Raw genomic sequence first — 17,120 nt, forward strand, 5'->3', positions numbered from 1 at the left:
TACGTTTAGATTTTAATTATCTTACATTAAAATTTTTATCACATCGCACGGGATAGTTTGATACATTCTTTTATTTATGAATATCTCCAATATATATATTCAATTATCGGGGATCAGAAGACACGCTACGTGCCGTAAATAAATATATGCAAGAAATAATAGTGTCTTTGACAAAAGGTCATCAATATATAATACCTAAATATACACGTAAACGTATCATTAATTTAAATTTGGTGTAGTTATGCGTGGTTTAAATATCTCCGATATCATCTGTACAAATACATCCGGATACACCGCCATTTTGAATTAAAAAAATAAAAATGATATGACGTCAAATAATAATAAGTATGTATATATACCTAGGTATATGTATATATATATATATATATAAAAGAACTTTAATATATCTATATTTCCCACCGATATTTTGATAGTCAGTGAACATGTGTTTTAGTAACTTATTAAAAAAATTACTGAAACGATTTAGAGGGAATCTTGTTATAAGACAACTATAGAGTTGGATAAGTTGAAGAAAATAAAAAAAGTACGTCATGACAAAAATAGTGTTAAGGAAAAAAGAAGTCATCTGATGTATTATAAGGTGTAGCTTCTCAGATTCAAGTTGCTTGTATCCTTATAAGTTTGTCTCGGTTCCATTCACGGAACCCTCTCAATTCTTTTCATCCGAACTCTGTGATTCCATAGCTCAACCTCATTTGTATATTGCTATTTGCAAATCGCCGTCTCGACCCTCGTCTCACGAGTCTACCTTCTCTTACATCTCATCTTGTTAAGGGAACCAACACATCCGTCATACTGACACAGATGACCATACAGCGAAGAAGCCTTGAGAACGCTTCCGTAACCATAACAGAATTGATTAGACAAGAATTTTCCGATATAAAGCATTGATATGATCAGTATTACACATATTCTAGATAAATTTATCGTGAAGATAATCCATGTGGACCATCTCGTAAGAACCTGTTCTTCATCGACATATCCCCATCTACTACCAATAACAAAGGCTCGACTTAACTCTGTAACGACAGCGTTTAATTTTCTGTTCGAATATCGCGTTATATATTTATTTGACCTCCTCAAGGTCAGTAAGGGAGGCTTTTACCAAAAATGACTTAGGAAACTAAAAAATTCGGGACCCCTTCAATGATAAACCAATCATTCCTATCGTCATCTAACAGTCTACGAGTCTACAACTCTCCAGAAGGCCGTCGTGTTTTAAGCCATGTGTTTATCTCGTGTCGGGGCTCGTGATATCACCCCACGGAATAAATAAATCCTCCAGTCGCCCGCATCCGGGCCAGCGTCGCATTGAATCCAAAATGTCCGTTCATTTGTTCTATGTGAATCGTGAGCTGCGAGCGGCCGGTTACAAAAAATAAAACGCAGATAGTGCGGTGGAGTGTTCCGAGCGAGAGGGAACTACGCGGAGACTCGCACAGCGCTCTGACGGTGACGGGGCGCGGCGCCGGGGCTCCTGATTGGCTCTGAGGACGCGTCCACCGCCGCCCGGGCGTACCACCCAATGACGAGCGAGCTCACCGCCGACACCGAAACTACGACCGAAACACGAAAGCCGAACCGATTCGATACGACCAAAAATGCCTTAGTTACTAAACGTGCGTACTGCGGGACGGATGTGTCGACCGTTACCCTTGTAATACACAAAAAAAAAAAAAACAAAACTCTCCCAGATTTTGGACTCTGTCGGTGATCGGTTCAGTGGAATTTGTATTTAAACAGTGGCAGTGAATTCTCGTCGGATACAATAAGGTAATTGTCATTATTATAGTAATAATACACAACATTATACTAGTATAGTTAATATAGTTGTAATTATAATGATAAGCGAGTGAGAAGTGTTTCTGTATTCGTTGATTCTTGTTGCCGTATGATTGAACGTAACAGCGGTGTCCTCGTAATGAACGTAGGCCGGTCGGGTCGGCAACGTCGCGCGTAAATAATAGGGTAGGCGATCGGTCTTACTCTCACAGAACGCACGGAGCGGCAACCTCGCACGGTTCACGTGCCTCCACCGAACACGGCGCCGCCGCGACACGGCCACCGCGACACGACGACACGACGAGACGACACACGACATTACGAGACGCGATATATTTACTATTGTTATATGATCACACAATTACAACATTTATTATGAACACTACTGACTACGTGTCTTAAGAAATATTCCTATACCACACATGAACCGACCACAATAACACTACTGTTTACATAATGTATGTACATACATATTATATTATATAAAGGTTACGATATGAAGTGCTTCTAATGTACGTATCGAATATGTGGTATGTTCCTATAGAACATTCATACCGTCGGTATATAAGCATAAAGGTCTGAAAACAGAATGTGTTGATGAAAATAAAACTTGTTTACAGATATCGAGCGGGTGTTTGTGAACGCGTGGCGCGCTCTGTCGGGGTTCGGTGGCGTGAGGTCGCGGGGCGCGCGGGACGGGGCTGCTTCCCCCCGCCTCAGTCTCTGCTGCGACTTCGAGGGGAGAGGACGTGTCGCCGTGCTGTAAGATAGCGGCGTCGTTCGCGCGGGTAACTTTGAACAGTGACCGTATAACGAGTGAATTGTGACAAGAGAAATGTGTGTCGGATTGCGGTGCGCGAATCGGATGCAGTGATAGGATCGCACTAACCGGATTGCAGTGTACCATTTGGATTTGTCAGTTAGAAGGAACTATCATCAAACTGGGGATGCATAAGATGGAACTCGGCGACAGCGTGTACGCCGCTGAGCGCATCATGAAGAAGAGAACTAGAAAGGTGAGTCCGACTCCTTGCGACAGTGTACATAACGTGCTTACGAAACCCGAGATCATATATCGCCCGCCTAATATGTTTGATTCGCTTTTGTGTTATAGTTTCGCAATTTTAACGCTTAGCTTGCATCCTAACATACACCGAACAATGCTCCGCGGATATAAACATGCAGTGGGTATATTAATTCGGATTCCGTGTATGTAATCCGAGCATTGTGACAGCAGCTGTATTTCAATGGATTCCTTTCGGGGCATGTTCATTCCTTTATTCTTGTCGGAGTCCCCTAACACGATCTCACATTAAGGTCATGCTTCAGATGTGCGTTTCATTAATATACCCTTAAGATGTTTCTGTTAGCGTTGTGTATTGTGATAAACAAGTTTCAACATCGGAGACTCGCGTGAGGGGATGTCTAGTTAGTTACTCGGTGTTCGTAAAGCATGCTTGTTACTAACTCAGTTAGTGTAGTTTTTATATCCATATTCAAGGCTTTTATACTTTATGTATGTTTGATAACGGTTGTTTGTTTGTTCATTGTGTCATAACTCATAAAAATCCTATATCGTCTGTCGTTTAAGCATGTAAACAAACAAACTAGCTTAATTCTCATAGTGTGTGTGCTTATAGTTTGTACCCACTCTTCATACCATGGTAAAGCCTATTTCTTCTGTATCCTACGTAGCGTTTAAGTTCTAAACAGTCAAGGTTTTAGTGATCTTGATGTTGAACTTACTTTGTATAGTGTATCAATAACTCTATAAATGACCACAACAGTTCGGTTACGCACCAGTTAATAGGAGATGCGGTTATAATAAACAATTCGCCGGATAACATTCGGAATCGTTCTTGTAAAAAATTTTAATTAACTTGAAAGAATTTTGGAAATTTCTGTACGTACCAAGGTACCATTCATATTGACTTAGTTATATTAACAAACTAAATTTTTAAACACATTTCGTACAATAGGTATACTAGTTCCGAACTGTCATAAGACCGACATAAATAGTTTTATTGATAATAGTCTTTAGAGAAAAGAAGAGATTCAAAGAAATTGTGTTAAATTTGTTGAGTTTTTTGTCATGAAAATGTTTAACTAGAACCACGTGCTTCCTTATAGTTTTATAAAGGGTAGTCCATGGCGTAGAAGACGAAACACATGCTTATCTTAATGTGATCTCTTAAAATACGACACACACTCTTATAAGAGATAAAATTAATGGACATATATTAATTTGTTTATTAAAGTATATGTCTGTCTGTTGCTCTCACTATTTCTCTTGTGTTTTAAACTTCGTATCTTCTCAGGCCCAGTTTTGCTTTATAAATAAATGTATTTTAATCTCTGCTAGCACTTATACCTAATATTTCTTTTCGTAGTACAAACCAACAGGTAGGCCACACTTGTAGTTTAAATACTATTATAAAAGCTAAGTCGTTGTGATCTCTTCACCACTTTAACTAGAACATGGCTATAATATATCACGGATTAATAAATAAATATATAATATACAAACACATATAAATATTAAAAGTAAGAAGAATTCTCTTTGCAGCATACTTCACAAAATAAGTTATATCACATATTAATATATGTATGTATATAAATTATATTTTATTTATAATTCATATTTCATATCGACATACAAAACGAACTGTTTGTATAGAGTTCGAAGTTGACTAGTAACGCCATCTATTGACCGGTAAAGACATTACGTCTTCATGTGACATCTGTTTTTGGTGTTTTTCGTTAGTATGCAGCCAATATAATGTTATGGTTAATAAGAAATTATGAAACTTGTAGAGAAAAAGGTTGTCTATTGAAATTGAGATGCTCTGATCAATGATGAAGACGTCTCGACTTTCGAGGCAAGTAGTGCGTTACCACATGGCACGACTCCAATGGAACCTAATGTCATAGTAACACGGCATGTGTTCAACTTGTCACGCCTCACGACATTACGACTGAAGATGACTCTTGTATACGTTCTACTTAGTAAATTACTGTTAAAACTCCACATTGTTACAAAATGCACTATAACAAACTTCGTAAAACGTTAATATTATTAAACATAAGAAACAGTCTCCCTTCGACATTAATCTAATATTCCTTATCCTTATAATTCAATCAGATACCACAGCGTACTGATTTAATGTCGAGCCGCAACTAAAAAGTTCCGGCTGTCTTTCCTAGCGCCTTGTCAAATTTACGAAACTACTTAATAGCGCGGCAAAATACTATAACGGCAAAACTGAACCGTAGCTAAAGGACATAGAAGCTATTTTCCAAAGTATTTAGGATTCCTTGTTATCTGTCGGAATGGCTTGACATTTAACGAGGGAAGATGACATATAAATTTCTGTTTTACTCAATTGTGTTAAGGTTCAAATTCCTCCGTGCTATAGCCACAGCTAAAGAAACTCCTTCAAAGCGCTGTGGCCCTGGTATCTCGAAGTAAACGCGCCAGTATTCGGCTTTGACCGAACCCACGTCGAGAGCGCATGCTCCCCGCCATTACCGGCGACCAATCAGCGTCGAGCAGACCATGCTGAGCAAAAATGCTCTGAATTGCTTTACAACTCGTAAACATTATACTGTTTATTTTCATATTCCTTGAATAAACTAATATAAAGGGTCTTTCTATACTTTCAGCTTAGAAGAATTCTTTCTCGTAGACGCTCCTTTTAGACGGAGGCACCGTAGAATTTAATATCAACTTTAGTAATATCCAAACGTTGCGGAACTAGACCAGCTGACGAAATAATTCAGCGATGTTTGGTCAGATGGCGCTATTCTTAATTTTTGATAAGATTAAGGTAATAAACGCACTATAATCTATATTGGACGAGTGTAAAAAGGTTAGCAACATGACACTTAATCAAATTCTGACCAAAGATGATTCAGAGAAGTAAATAACTAATGGTCATCTACAAACTATACGACCCAGCAAAAAGCTTTAATATCAAATCAATATTTTTCCATTTTGCTATAAGAGACTAAATTAGTTAGTTCTTGATGGTATAATTTTTATTTCCTATAAATACCGATAGTGTTCAATGCGGATATTTACAATTTTACGGTCGGAAGCAACACAATGCTTACCAAATTTTCTAAAAATAATCGTCTAAAAAAGCCTTGTCGCATTTTTACACATCCCAATACATTAACACAATAAAAAATAAAGGGGAACAAGAGTGAATGGAGTCGGACGTGAATTTCAAACTTATTTAAGATATATTTTTTAAATCACTTTATAAGTACTTTTGAATTCTTTGCCATCTGCGTAGTACGTCCTTTACAATATATTTTGAGAGGGAACACGAAGTTATTATTTTGTTACTTAAAATCTGAATAAGACAATAAAATATGTCAAAACGAAATCTAACGCATTTACAATATGAATAATATTAATATATGAAATATCCACTCCATGACTTACGATGTTCTGTACCACGGGATTAATTACAACCGAGAACTTATATACAATAGGTAGATACCGTCACCCCTGGATATAAAAAGTTCCTATGTGAATAATTCCCCCTAAGTTTTAGAATACTTCTAGTACGAGTATGCACGGAATATTAAACTATTGAATGGGAAAACGTCATATTGCAAGCCCTCACACAATGAATGACGTCCATTGTCGTCACGCACACACGCTAACGGCGTTCCGTTAGCGGCAAACTAACTATCATACGACCGAAGACAAAGAAATTTAGATTCTAAATTATCACAATAAGATAGCATTTCTATTAAATATTAATCCATTTTTAGTGTTGTTTGTTTTTTTATTCGCACCAACAACGCCTCGCAACATTTCGGCGCCAAAGTGATCGCAGGAGCGTAATAAAAACGTGGCGCATCAGACGGGCTGCAGTCATTATTATAATGCCGATGTCGATGTGGGCTCGACGCGGGCGGCCGTTACACCGCATGCATTATTATGTAAATAAAATATTTTCAAGACGTTTTCGATGCATGTCTAATTTAGATAAGAATCGCTGTTGATGGTCATTAACAAATGACACAGGTGATAGCAATTTCGGACTATAAATAGTGACGTCACGGAAATGTCGCGCAAACCGTTCCTTATTTAATAAATATTTTTAATAACATAGCAATGTCCAAATATCGTCGGAATGTAATCAGTGCTGTAAGGGTCGTTATAAGGGTCAGGGTATATCGGGGAGTATTTGTTATAATATCTCCCCCCGACCCTGGTGTCAGACGCACCCGTCCATTGTGTTTTTTTTTCCTTATCTGTACCGACCCGATGATCGGGACACATCCCGCCGCGGGCTGATCCCCTTAATTGAGTTATTAACGTATTTATTTAAGGATTATACTGAACAGACATTGCAATAATACGCTGCTATTTATTTTTACTCTGTTATGGACAGATATCAGATAAAAAATTAAATCGTTACGCCACAGACAGTTCCAAATAAAAATATATTCAAGTGCAACATAAAATTATGTTGATTATGAATAATTAAATATTTAAATCCAAATCCTCAATTATAGCCGTGGGGATTTGGACTCGTTTCACCGGGATACAAGTGTTTGCTCAGCGAATAAAGGGGTTCTGAGAACCGAGAACCCCTTTGTGAAAAGAACAAGTAAGCAGCACTTAGCGCAGAACTAGTGTAATTTGCTCGGCTCTGCCTTACCAACAGTACCAACCCCTTACTGTGAGATTTATCGTCTAACTACAGACAGTTTAAACGTTATCATTAACTGATCATGAGAGACACTCGTCCTCCGTGATGTGTGAATGGGGAACGTTCAATTAGTCGGAGTCTCGACCAAAATCTTCGTAAACTAATCTGTCTTGCTCGTACACGGTATACCACAGCTAATTTATACTTTCATTGATTTGTATATAATGTCACTTTAAAAAATAAATGATATTCATATAAATTGTTTATTGATACGTTATCGAACTTGACGTTTTCTCATATCAACAACGACGGAGACGGAACACGTCGCCTTACTGTTCATTACTGTAACAGTATTACTAAGGCTTATTTTCAACTAGAGCTCCATCCTAGCCATTAGCGGTCGGTCAGATAGTGGTTACTCTAGGGTCTAGCATAATTATTTTAACGAAAACATAAACAGTTCAACGTTTACATCAATTTAATATACTCTGTTATCGTATCTCAGTTGGTCAGTGTTATCAGAGTCACATCTATAAGATGCATTCCGATCACTCGCAGTCGCTGAGTGTCGGTCGTTGATAATAAATAAACTCAATTGTCCCTCCGTCTGTAAGTCGATGATAAATTGAACGAACAAATATTAATGAAATTGTTCTTATATGTTACGAATGAATTTACAGTTGTAAATCAGTTATACACAACGTCTATAACGAAACAAGGAATATCAGATATATATTCAATGTAATTTGTCAACATTAAATTCATCGTAATGGATGAAGCTACATATATCAATGTTAACGACACATCCATCCTCGACGACATCTCTCTGAAGACTGACACTGACAGAGTCTGCGCGGTCGTTCGTCTCGTCCCACTCACTAGCCGTCCTTGTCTTACGTACAACACAAACACACGCAACATATGACGCTACAAACACAGCTACATTCAACTCTTCAGCATTTCTGTTCTCCTGGTACTTATGTTACAAAAGAATACGCCGATATAGCCAAGGGGGTTGTATGTTTTTTTTATTTTTAATTAATTATTTCCCATTCATCTACCAATTATCTGATAACTCTAATTAGCGATGCAATTTATATCGGTATTCATATAAGAAATAGCTTGCACGAGATACAGAAAAAATAATAATAGAGAAATAAACATGAAAATAGTTTATGAGATGGACGAGTCACGTACTCACACACTGGAGGTCCGAGTGACGCCATGAATATTTATCGATACAACTATGGAATTCTAAACACGAGAAATAGAAAAAGTTGTTCCGCTCACTTTTTATTTAAATACATACAGGTAAGAATGAGTTTATAGTTATTTCGTTCGATTGAATGAGCGTGTGAATGTATGTATCAATATTTGTTGTATGAATGAATCGTTCGTTCGCTCGTCCTCCCTCGTTCAAATGTTTTAGTCGTTCCAAATTCAAATCATATATAAATCTCGTCGCAATTACAGTCGTGAAAGCATTCTCTTACGTTTATAAAGAAACAAAATTATGTTTCTCGTAATTTCTAGAAATAAAGTTCCTTTTATGTAATAGAAAAAATATATATTTTATTTATATTGCGTATTAATCGATATGATTACGACAAATCACAAATTCTCTTAATGATATAGACTCCTTACATATATTGCATACACTGAGTTCCAATTAAAAAGGAAGAACTTAATAATATTATTTAAATGAAACTAATATTTTTCGGATATACTACGCGTGATCACGGTCGCTGAAAAGTAACCGAAATGTCGGGAGTATGTAGTTTTTTACAAAAAAAATAACGCGTGGTAACTATCTGCCTATATCCGAAAAATATGAGCATCTATCATTTAAATGAATAAAACTCGCGAAAGTCTTAGATCTCATTGAAATATAATTTAAATAAACTGTAAAATAAATCATTCACGTCCACAGTCCCCCAGGGACACTCCATCCATTACCGACCCTCGCTTCCATAGAACTGAACATACGGAACCAAGCGCTGTACTATATAATATGTAGGTATGCACGTTCGTTACCAACACACGTGCCGGTTATAAAATCCAACGTTGCAGCAACACACTGCTGGCTCGTCTCCAACGCTGGTAAATATCTCACCAGTTAGATATCTACAGCATTCAGCCGCCATACAGATAGTTAAGAAACAGATCTCGATACACTTGTAGGCAACATTCAATAGTTTTTGTTTTGTATTATAAGTAAAAAATATATACGTAGGTAGGTACGTAGGTACGTAGTTACGTAAGTACGTAGGTATACATTGACGGCAGCTAAAAAAAAAATAAAGCGAAATGATAAATCAAAATTAAATTTTCAAAGAAAAACGCATTAATATTGAACAAATCATATTTTTTCTGTTTATTTTCCAAACAGTTCAGTAATGTACCTAACCTACTCGGTGATAAGTAACCGAGTTTAATTCATGCAAGCCCCGCCGGCTGTAGAGTTAACATTTGACCTTCACAAACCATCAAGACAGTTAAACGAATGCATATCACGGCAAAACATGCGGGCGGTAACTGTGTACTGAACAGAAGAACAAAATAAACCGTCCGTTAACATCTTACATTTAACCTGAACTTGATAAAAATCGTTCAGAGGCTTTGAATGGTTAAGTTAAAATTAACTGATATATTGTTTGACGTAACTAGTTAGTTTTATTTCATAGTTCATCGTCTATGGTATCACTGATGAGCTCGTTTCTCGTCTCCATATCCTCAAGCTGATGATGAAGCTACTCCACATCGTTATAGTACGTACCTAGCGAGACGATACTTACTAGACTTGACTTATTTTTTTCTATCAAATATTATATTCAAGGAAAGTAGTTAACAAAACGCATTTAGTGTGACAAGTTACGAATTTGTAAGTTTGAAAGATTCCTAAAATTTCACACATATATAAATAGTATATAAGTGTATACACTAGAAACATGGGAAAGTAGAATACTATATATATACAAGGACATCCACCTTGGCGTTCTTTAAAGCCCTCAGGGTTGAAATTTTAAATAACCTTTTTGTTTTTGGACATGGCTTCCGGTTTCCGGGACTAACATTGAAATTCTTCGATCTAAATTTCTTTTTATCAAAACCGCCCCAGATAACTTCGCTATTGAATTTACAACCTCGACTCGACACGATCAGCCAAATGGTTGCCAAAACCAGCTCGTGGATGAGATGTATCGCTAGTGAATATTCGCCAATGACGTAACTAATCTAAAGAATATCTAATACTTTAGAGGCTAGATATTTGATAAACAATAATACAGATTTAAATAAAACTAATATTTTTCGGATTTACTACGCGTTCGTTATTACTTTTTCTACTCCAAGACGTTGCGTAACCTTGCGGCGACTTTTGAGAAAACTATATGCCATACATCAAAACTATTTACAAACCATATAACAAAGTGAGCCTATTCTTGAGACCAGTCAAGAGTAACATTCCTTTGCAACAAGCGGGTGTATACAAACTCGACTGTGACTGTGGCTTGTCATACATTGGACAGACGAAGAGGAGCATCGGTACTAGGGTTAAAGAACACATCTCAGACATCAAAAACAGGCGCGCGTCGAAGTCAGCAGTGTGTGAACACACAATGGACAAACCAGGCCATTACATTCGTTTTGATAAACCTCAAATCCTCGCTCGGGAAGACAAGTATATACCGAGATTAATCCGCGAGGCTATTGAAATTAAAAAACATCCCAATTTCAACAGAGAAGATGACTGGATCTATCAAACACCTGGGACCCCGTTCTTAAAAATATAAAATCCCATGTCCGAAACCACACCGCAGGACCTCAAGACACCGTGAGCGCATTCTGCCGGCATCCAGAGCGGTACGCCAGAAAATTAAGAAATCGATGGCGGTAGATGATAAATAACAAGGACCAACTGACAGACATTCACACCACGTCTGCCCGTGATCACGGTTGCTGCAAAGTAACCGAAACGTCGGGATTATGTAGTTTTAACCAAAAATAAAGCACTCGTAGTATATTCGAAAAATATAAGTTTCATTTGAATGAATAAAACTCGCGAAAATCTTAGATCTCATTAAACTATATGCCGTACACAAACGAAGGAAATAACATATAATGATTGCATACATAACAGTTCCTCAAACTATTCCCGTGCGTACAGAAGCTGAGCTTGTGAGGATGTCATACGCGATAAGGTTGAATATATATAGGTAGGTACTAGCTACCAGCCCCGGCTTCGCGCGGGCTCTTTAAAAAATATATAAAATAGCCTATTTAATATTGAGAATTATTAAACTTATAGACTTATAATATAATAAATGATTTGAAAAGTAATTTACAGATACCTACTGATGTAGGCTTGAAAACGAAGTAATTTATTTTGATAAGACTTAATACCGTATTTATGTAAATAGCTTTCCAATAAACGCTTTAGGAATGCCGATTTTTAAAAATTGTAAAATGGATATAACAGTATGTTATCCTTAAGGTACAGACATACGCCAGCGCGGACCTCTATAAGATACACAAACCCACAATATATTGTCTTCTTATATCTCAAAGACTTTGGGCAGCGTTTTCGTTAAAAGCGCTCAGACGGCTCATGTTTTCCCGACATCTTCTACAAATATCGCCAATGTACACACAAGTAAATACAAAAACTTAACAAATTATATACTAAAACCTGCCTCAAGAATCACGCTATCGGTTGGTAATAACTGTTTGATAATAGGTGCAGTAGTTTTTCCGTTTATAGGGAACGGACGGACAGACAGACGCGGCGAGGGACTTTATTTAAGCTTACATACAATACAATGACCGTCCCTCGGGGGTACATTAGTTCATATTAACTAGTCACGTCACTCTACTCGAAGACGATATTCAAGAGAAAACTATGTAACATAGAAACGTCAGTCGAGTAGGGGATACAATAGAAAGTAGCACAGTTTACACGAAACACGACATCTGACGTGTAAAACGATACGTGAACTGTTAAGTATATTGATTAATATACACAGTTGTATTGTTTTTAAGCGTTTTCACGACTCTGTTTACATTAATGATTCGTCAAAAGACACGTGTAAGAGACTTAACTAACAGCTTTAGGACGTATTGTGTCGCGGTTCTTCCCAAAAATTACTATGGCGACACTTAAATGGTGACTCGTAACATAGTCAGCAGAAACGACTGGACGCTATCAACATTTGCCCTGACCGGAGACGATGTATGTATGTATATGACGCGAAACCTACATAACATTCATCATCATTATAATAGTTGTAAATTGTAATTAACTCATTAACGACTCTGATCGACTCTAATTGGCGTCTATGATCCCGCGGCTCGGTCCGCCCATGACTCTACTGTTACCATCCGAACGCACACGTCGCCGATACGCCCCGTTTGTACGATACTCGACCTTATTAGCTTGTCATAGCGGGAGGCGGGCCGCACTGCTATCCTTGTGGGTATGTTCAGTACAGCGAAGGGGGCTGGGGCGGGGCGTGCGGGACGCTTGTCTTCGTCCTCCCCCCGCCCCACCGGCCTGCCCCGCCCCGCCCGCCGACCAATCGGAGCCCAGCCTCTGAACAGCACCTTGTCCGTACGTCCCAATGATCCGTTTTTTTTCTTTTTCATTGTTCAGTGTTTTTATTTAGGTCCGAGTCTGGTTTTAGTTTGTAGTAATTATTTTTTATTACAATTTCATGTATGGTACGCTAATTTAAGTCTTCATTACTACAGTCTCTAGTGTTTAGGTTATGCTGCTATAAAATAACAAGCGTGTTTTCTGATTGGTTATCTATTTATTTTTTATTACCTTGTCGACCTTCTTTGATCTCGAAAACGATTGAATGTTTCGTGAAGTAAGCATAGCGACCGAAGTCTAAAACAAATTTAGTTCCATATGAATGAAACTAACTTTTTCGGATATACTTTCTACGCGTTTTTTTATTATTTTACATCTAAATAATCCCTACGTTTCAGTTCTTTTATAACAAACGTGATCACGGGCAGACGAGATGAAGATTTACCCTTGTCACCTTAGTTTCATTTACTGGGTACACGCGACAATCTTGGATATCATTAGCTCCATATTACAAAACTAACATTTGCTATACGATAAATTAATAAAATATATCGGTAAATATAATAAACCTACGATATTTTATTCATACAATCAAGACTATCAAACAAATTGTATAATTGTATACATAATCAATAGATTTATTTCTATGTATCAAAAGATCTTGTTAATTATATTATTAAGTTGTACGTCATTACAAAGTCAGCGCGCGCTCTATCAGCGAGTCACCCTTCCACACTGAAACCAATAACAGGCGTCGGTTCAGGAACGCCCTAAACGACACCCGCCCACATTCGATAAACGACTGTATCACATACAAATAAAGTCCACATTCACTTATATCACAAAAGTAATAAACATCGCTTTACATCGCTGTAAAGCGATTCGCGTCGCCACAGGTGTACGATATTTGACGTTTCATAAGAATTATTTTATTTTATTATCAGATGATAAATTTCATGTCAATAATGAACCCGCTGAAGATATTGTAATATAATTCGTCCGCGCTAGTAACGTGTCGGTGCACATGCTGATACAAAAAAAACGATACAGTGACGTCATATACGATATTAGCCTTTATTTATAGTGGCATAAGCATGTTTTTGGTGTGAAGTGAACGTTCCGAACGGTACACTGGCAGCGTGTCCCGGGTTCGATCCCGGGGGAGATAGTCGCCAGCTGTCCGGAGCAGGTGTACGGACAGGCGAACTGACAACGAAATAACTATTACATTGTTATATATATTTTTTATACGGCATGTTATTTCGAAGTATATTGTGGGCTCAGAGCTGAATAGACGTTAAGGAGATACGAAAAAAAAAACAAATCCCGTTTTTTATCTGTGTCTATAACATAACAATATTTAATATACTGTAATGTGTTACAGAATAAAGTGGAATACTACGTGAAGTGGAAGGGATGGAAACCGAAACACAACACCTGGGAACCCGAGGAGAACATCCTGGACCCGAGGCTGATACAGAGCTTCGAAAGGGGAGAGGAGATGAGGAAACAGGGGAGGAGGAGGGAGAGGGAGCCGTCGCCGGGGGAGCAACGGCCGAGGAGTGGCTCCGAGGAGAGGGCCGCGGGGGGCAAGAGGAAGGCGGAGGTGCTGAGCAGGGAGTCGGGGAAGATCGGCGTCACCATCACCATGAGTCCGCCCGCCAAGAGGCACGACGGCGGCAAGGCGAGCGCCAGGACACACGGCCAGCCGCCGCCAGCCGCGCCGCCTGGGGGAGCGCCGGCCCCGGCCTCGCCCGCGGCGGAGGCGGCGGCGCCAAGGACCGGGCCGCGGAGGGCTCCGCACTCGCCCGAAGAGGCAGATGCACACACGCCGCCAGATAGGGACAGAAGGACGGACACACAGCCCGCAGCCGCCGCGCCCGCAGAGCCCAGGGGAGCGCGCCCGCCACCTACACACGCCGCGCACGCCGACCCCGACGACGACGACTCGTGGGGCGAAGCGCCAGCCACCGCGCCGCCGCCGCCACCGCCTGCCCCTCGCCGCGGCGCCGCCTACTGGATGGCGCGCTCGCCGGTGGCCGACCAGATCTTCATCACGGACGTGACCGTCAACCTGCAGACCGTCACCATCAGGGAGTGCCGCACCGAGAAGGGCTTCTTCAAGACACGCGAGCACCGGCCGCTGGACATCACGTAGACGAGCACACGCACAGACTGTACATAACGTGTAGGTAGTATTTATTTAGTTGTTAGGTAAAGTAATTGTTGACAGTCCTCGTGGACCCGATCCATCAGACTACTGTGACCCGTGTCGAGTGTCACTGTGAGGGAGAGTGTGGTGTTGGTGATATGATAACGAGTGCCCGTCACTCTTGAATCTCTCCGTGTGTTATGTCTTGTACATACTCTGTTCCGGTATATTTTGTATATTCTGTTGTTGTTACTTTGTGATTTCCGTTCCTGTATGTGATGTATTATGTTGTTTTTGTTCCGTCGGTGATCAAGTTCATGTCTTAATACTTATTATTTATTATGGAGATGATGCTGTTGGTTTATGAAATTGACTGCTTGTTTTTGTTTACATTTTTTTTTTTATTATAAAGGTTGCCAGTGTATTAAATGTATGATAGTTTCCAACCCGTGTAGTATCTATAGTAAGTTATTTAGTCTGTGGCGGCCGATGGTAGCTCTTATTCCCCTCAGACTTCTGTGTAATGTTAAAACTATTATTTAGTTCCTCATATTTATTATAACGGAGGCGGTGAGCTCGTTGCTATTTAAGTTTTCTGTAATTTTGTAATACAATTTTATGATTATTTTATATATAAACATCACAAACGCTATTTATATCTGTATATAGATGCATAATTTTTATACAACAACATAATAATATAAGGCATAATAAAATGAAACATGTCTCCGATGAAACACATCTCTCATAACATTAATTTCAATTTTGAATCATAAAATTGTTTTATAAATCAATGTTTGTGTTAAATAGTGCACTTTAATAGACATTTGTATATAATGTAAATATTAGTATAGACAACTCGTTTCATAATGTGATAGTACTCACACTCTGTAGACTGTAAATAAATAAAAAGAAATTAATTAGACATTGTGATTTCATTTGATATGAAATAACCTCCTGCTTATGATATATTTAGTCTGAACTATTTCTAATTCTGATAGCTATTTTATGTAAAGCATTCAATGTGAATGTTAGGTATGAGAAATCTTTAAGAATTCCCTTGAATATTTTATGTTATACATTTTATTTTTCCTTCAGATAAATAACAATTAGTACAAGACTTGTGTTTAAAAAGAAATTTTCTAGTTTCCAGTACAATATGATACATATGTATAAACTTTTGTCACTTACCAGTTTAGAGGACAGATTCAATTAGAATGAAGACATACCTTGAGATAATGTCAATAAAGATATTGACCTGTGTATGTTGGTGTAATATATTATGAATTGTCTAGAATTAAAATAACTACTAACTATTTAAATTGTACTGACAAATTATATCACGTTATAAAAACAGTCCGGTCGGATCAGACATTGAAAAAAAGATAAAGTCATTCCTTCATACACGTCATTTCTTTTCCTCGTAATATCTCCTCGCGTCCTCGGACATAAATCCATGATATGTCTTGTTACAAACATAAAGTTAAGATCGTGACATTATGACCATTTAAGAACAGAATAACGTTAGTATAACAAACGTCAAACAGTTTACCAAATCCCCAGCAGCGTATAAATCTCTGTCTTCCTTCTAAGATAAAAGAAATGCGAAGTTTCACTCTGTTATTATCTAGTATTTCATTCGCTAACCAAAAAAATTTAAACTCCGGAGTCTCCCACAATTTTCCGAAGTTATTCGTATCTATCACTTGTAAATCAAAAATTATAAACGCCGGAAATGCATTTACAGAGTATGGTAATTGGTAATACGTAAGGGTTGACGTCTCTCAATTTTTTATCCTAATAGCATAAAAATAGGTAAAAGCGATAGGTTATAAATAATAATATATAGGTAAAGTAGTGTCCCTAAACTCCCTACAGCTCCCTAGCTGTAAATAAGGGGACG

At 38.3% G+C, this 17,120-nt stretch overlaps 1 protein-coding gene across 1 annotated transcript; it reads left to right on the top strand.

The window, feature by feature from the left end:
• Positions 1–1,619: 1,619 nt before the first annotated feature.
• Positions 1,620–16,142, top strand: LOC116767580 (chromobox protein homolog 6). The gene is made up of 3 exons (XM_032657968.2): positions 1,620–1,794; positions 2,424–2,819; positions 14,450–16,142. The coding sequence occupies exons 2-3, from the start codon at positions 2,751–2,753 to the stop codon at positions 15,221–15,223; spliced, it is 843 nt and encodes a 280-aa protein (XP_032513859.1). The 5' UTR covers positions 1,620–1,794; positions 2,424–2,750; the 3' UTR covers positions 15,224–16,142.
• Positions 16,143–17,120: the final 978 nt, after the last annotated feature.

The sequence above is a fragment of the Danaus plexippus genome (genome assembly GCF_018135715.1).
Source record: "Danaus plexippus chromosome 9 unlocalized genomic scaffold, MEX_DaPlex mxdp_26, whole genome shotgun sequence".
In the NCBI taxonomy this organism is placed as follows: domain Eukaryota; kingdom Metazoa; phylum Arthropoda; class Insecta; order Lepidoptera; family Nymphalidae; genus Danaus; species Danaus plexippus.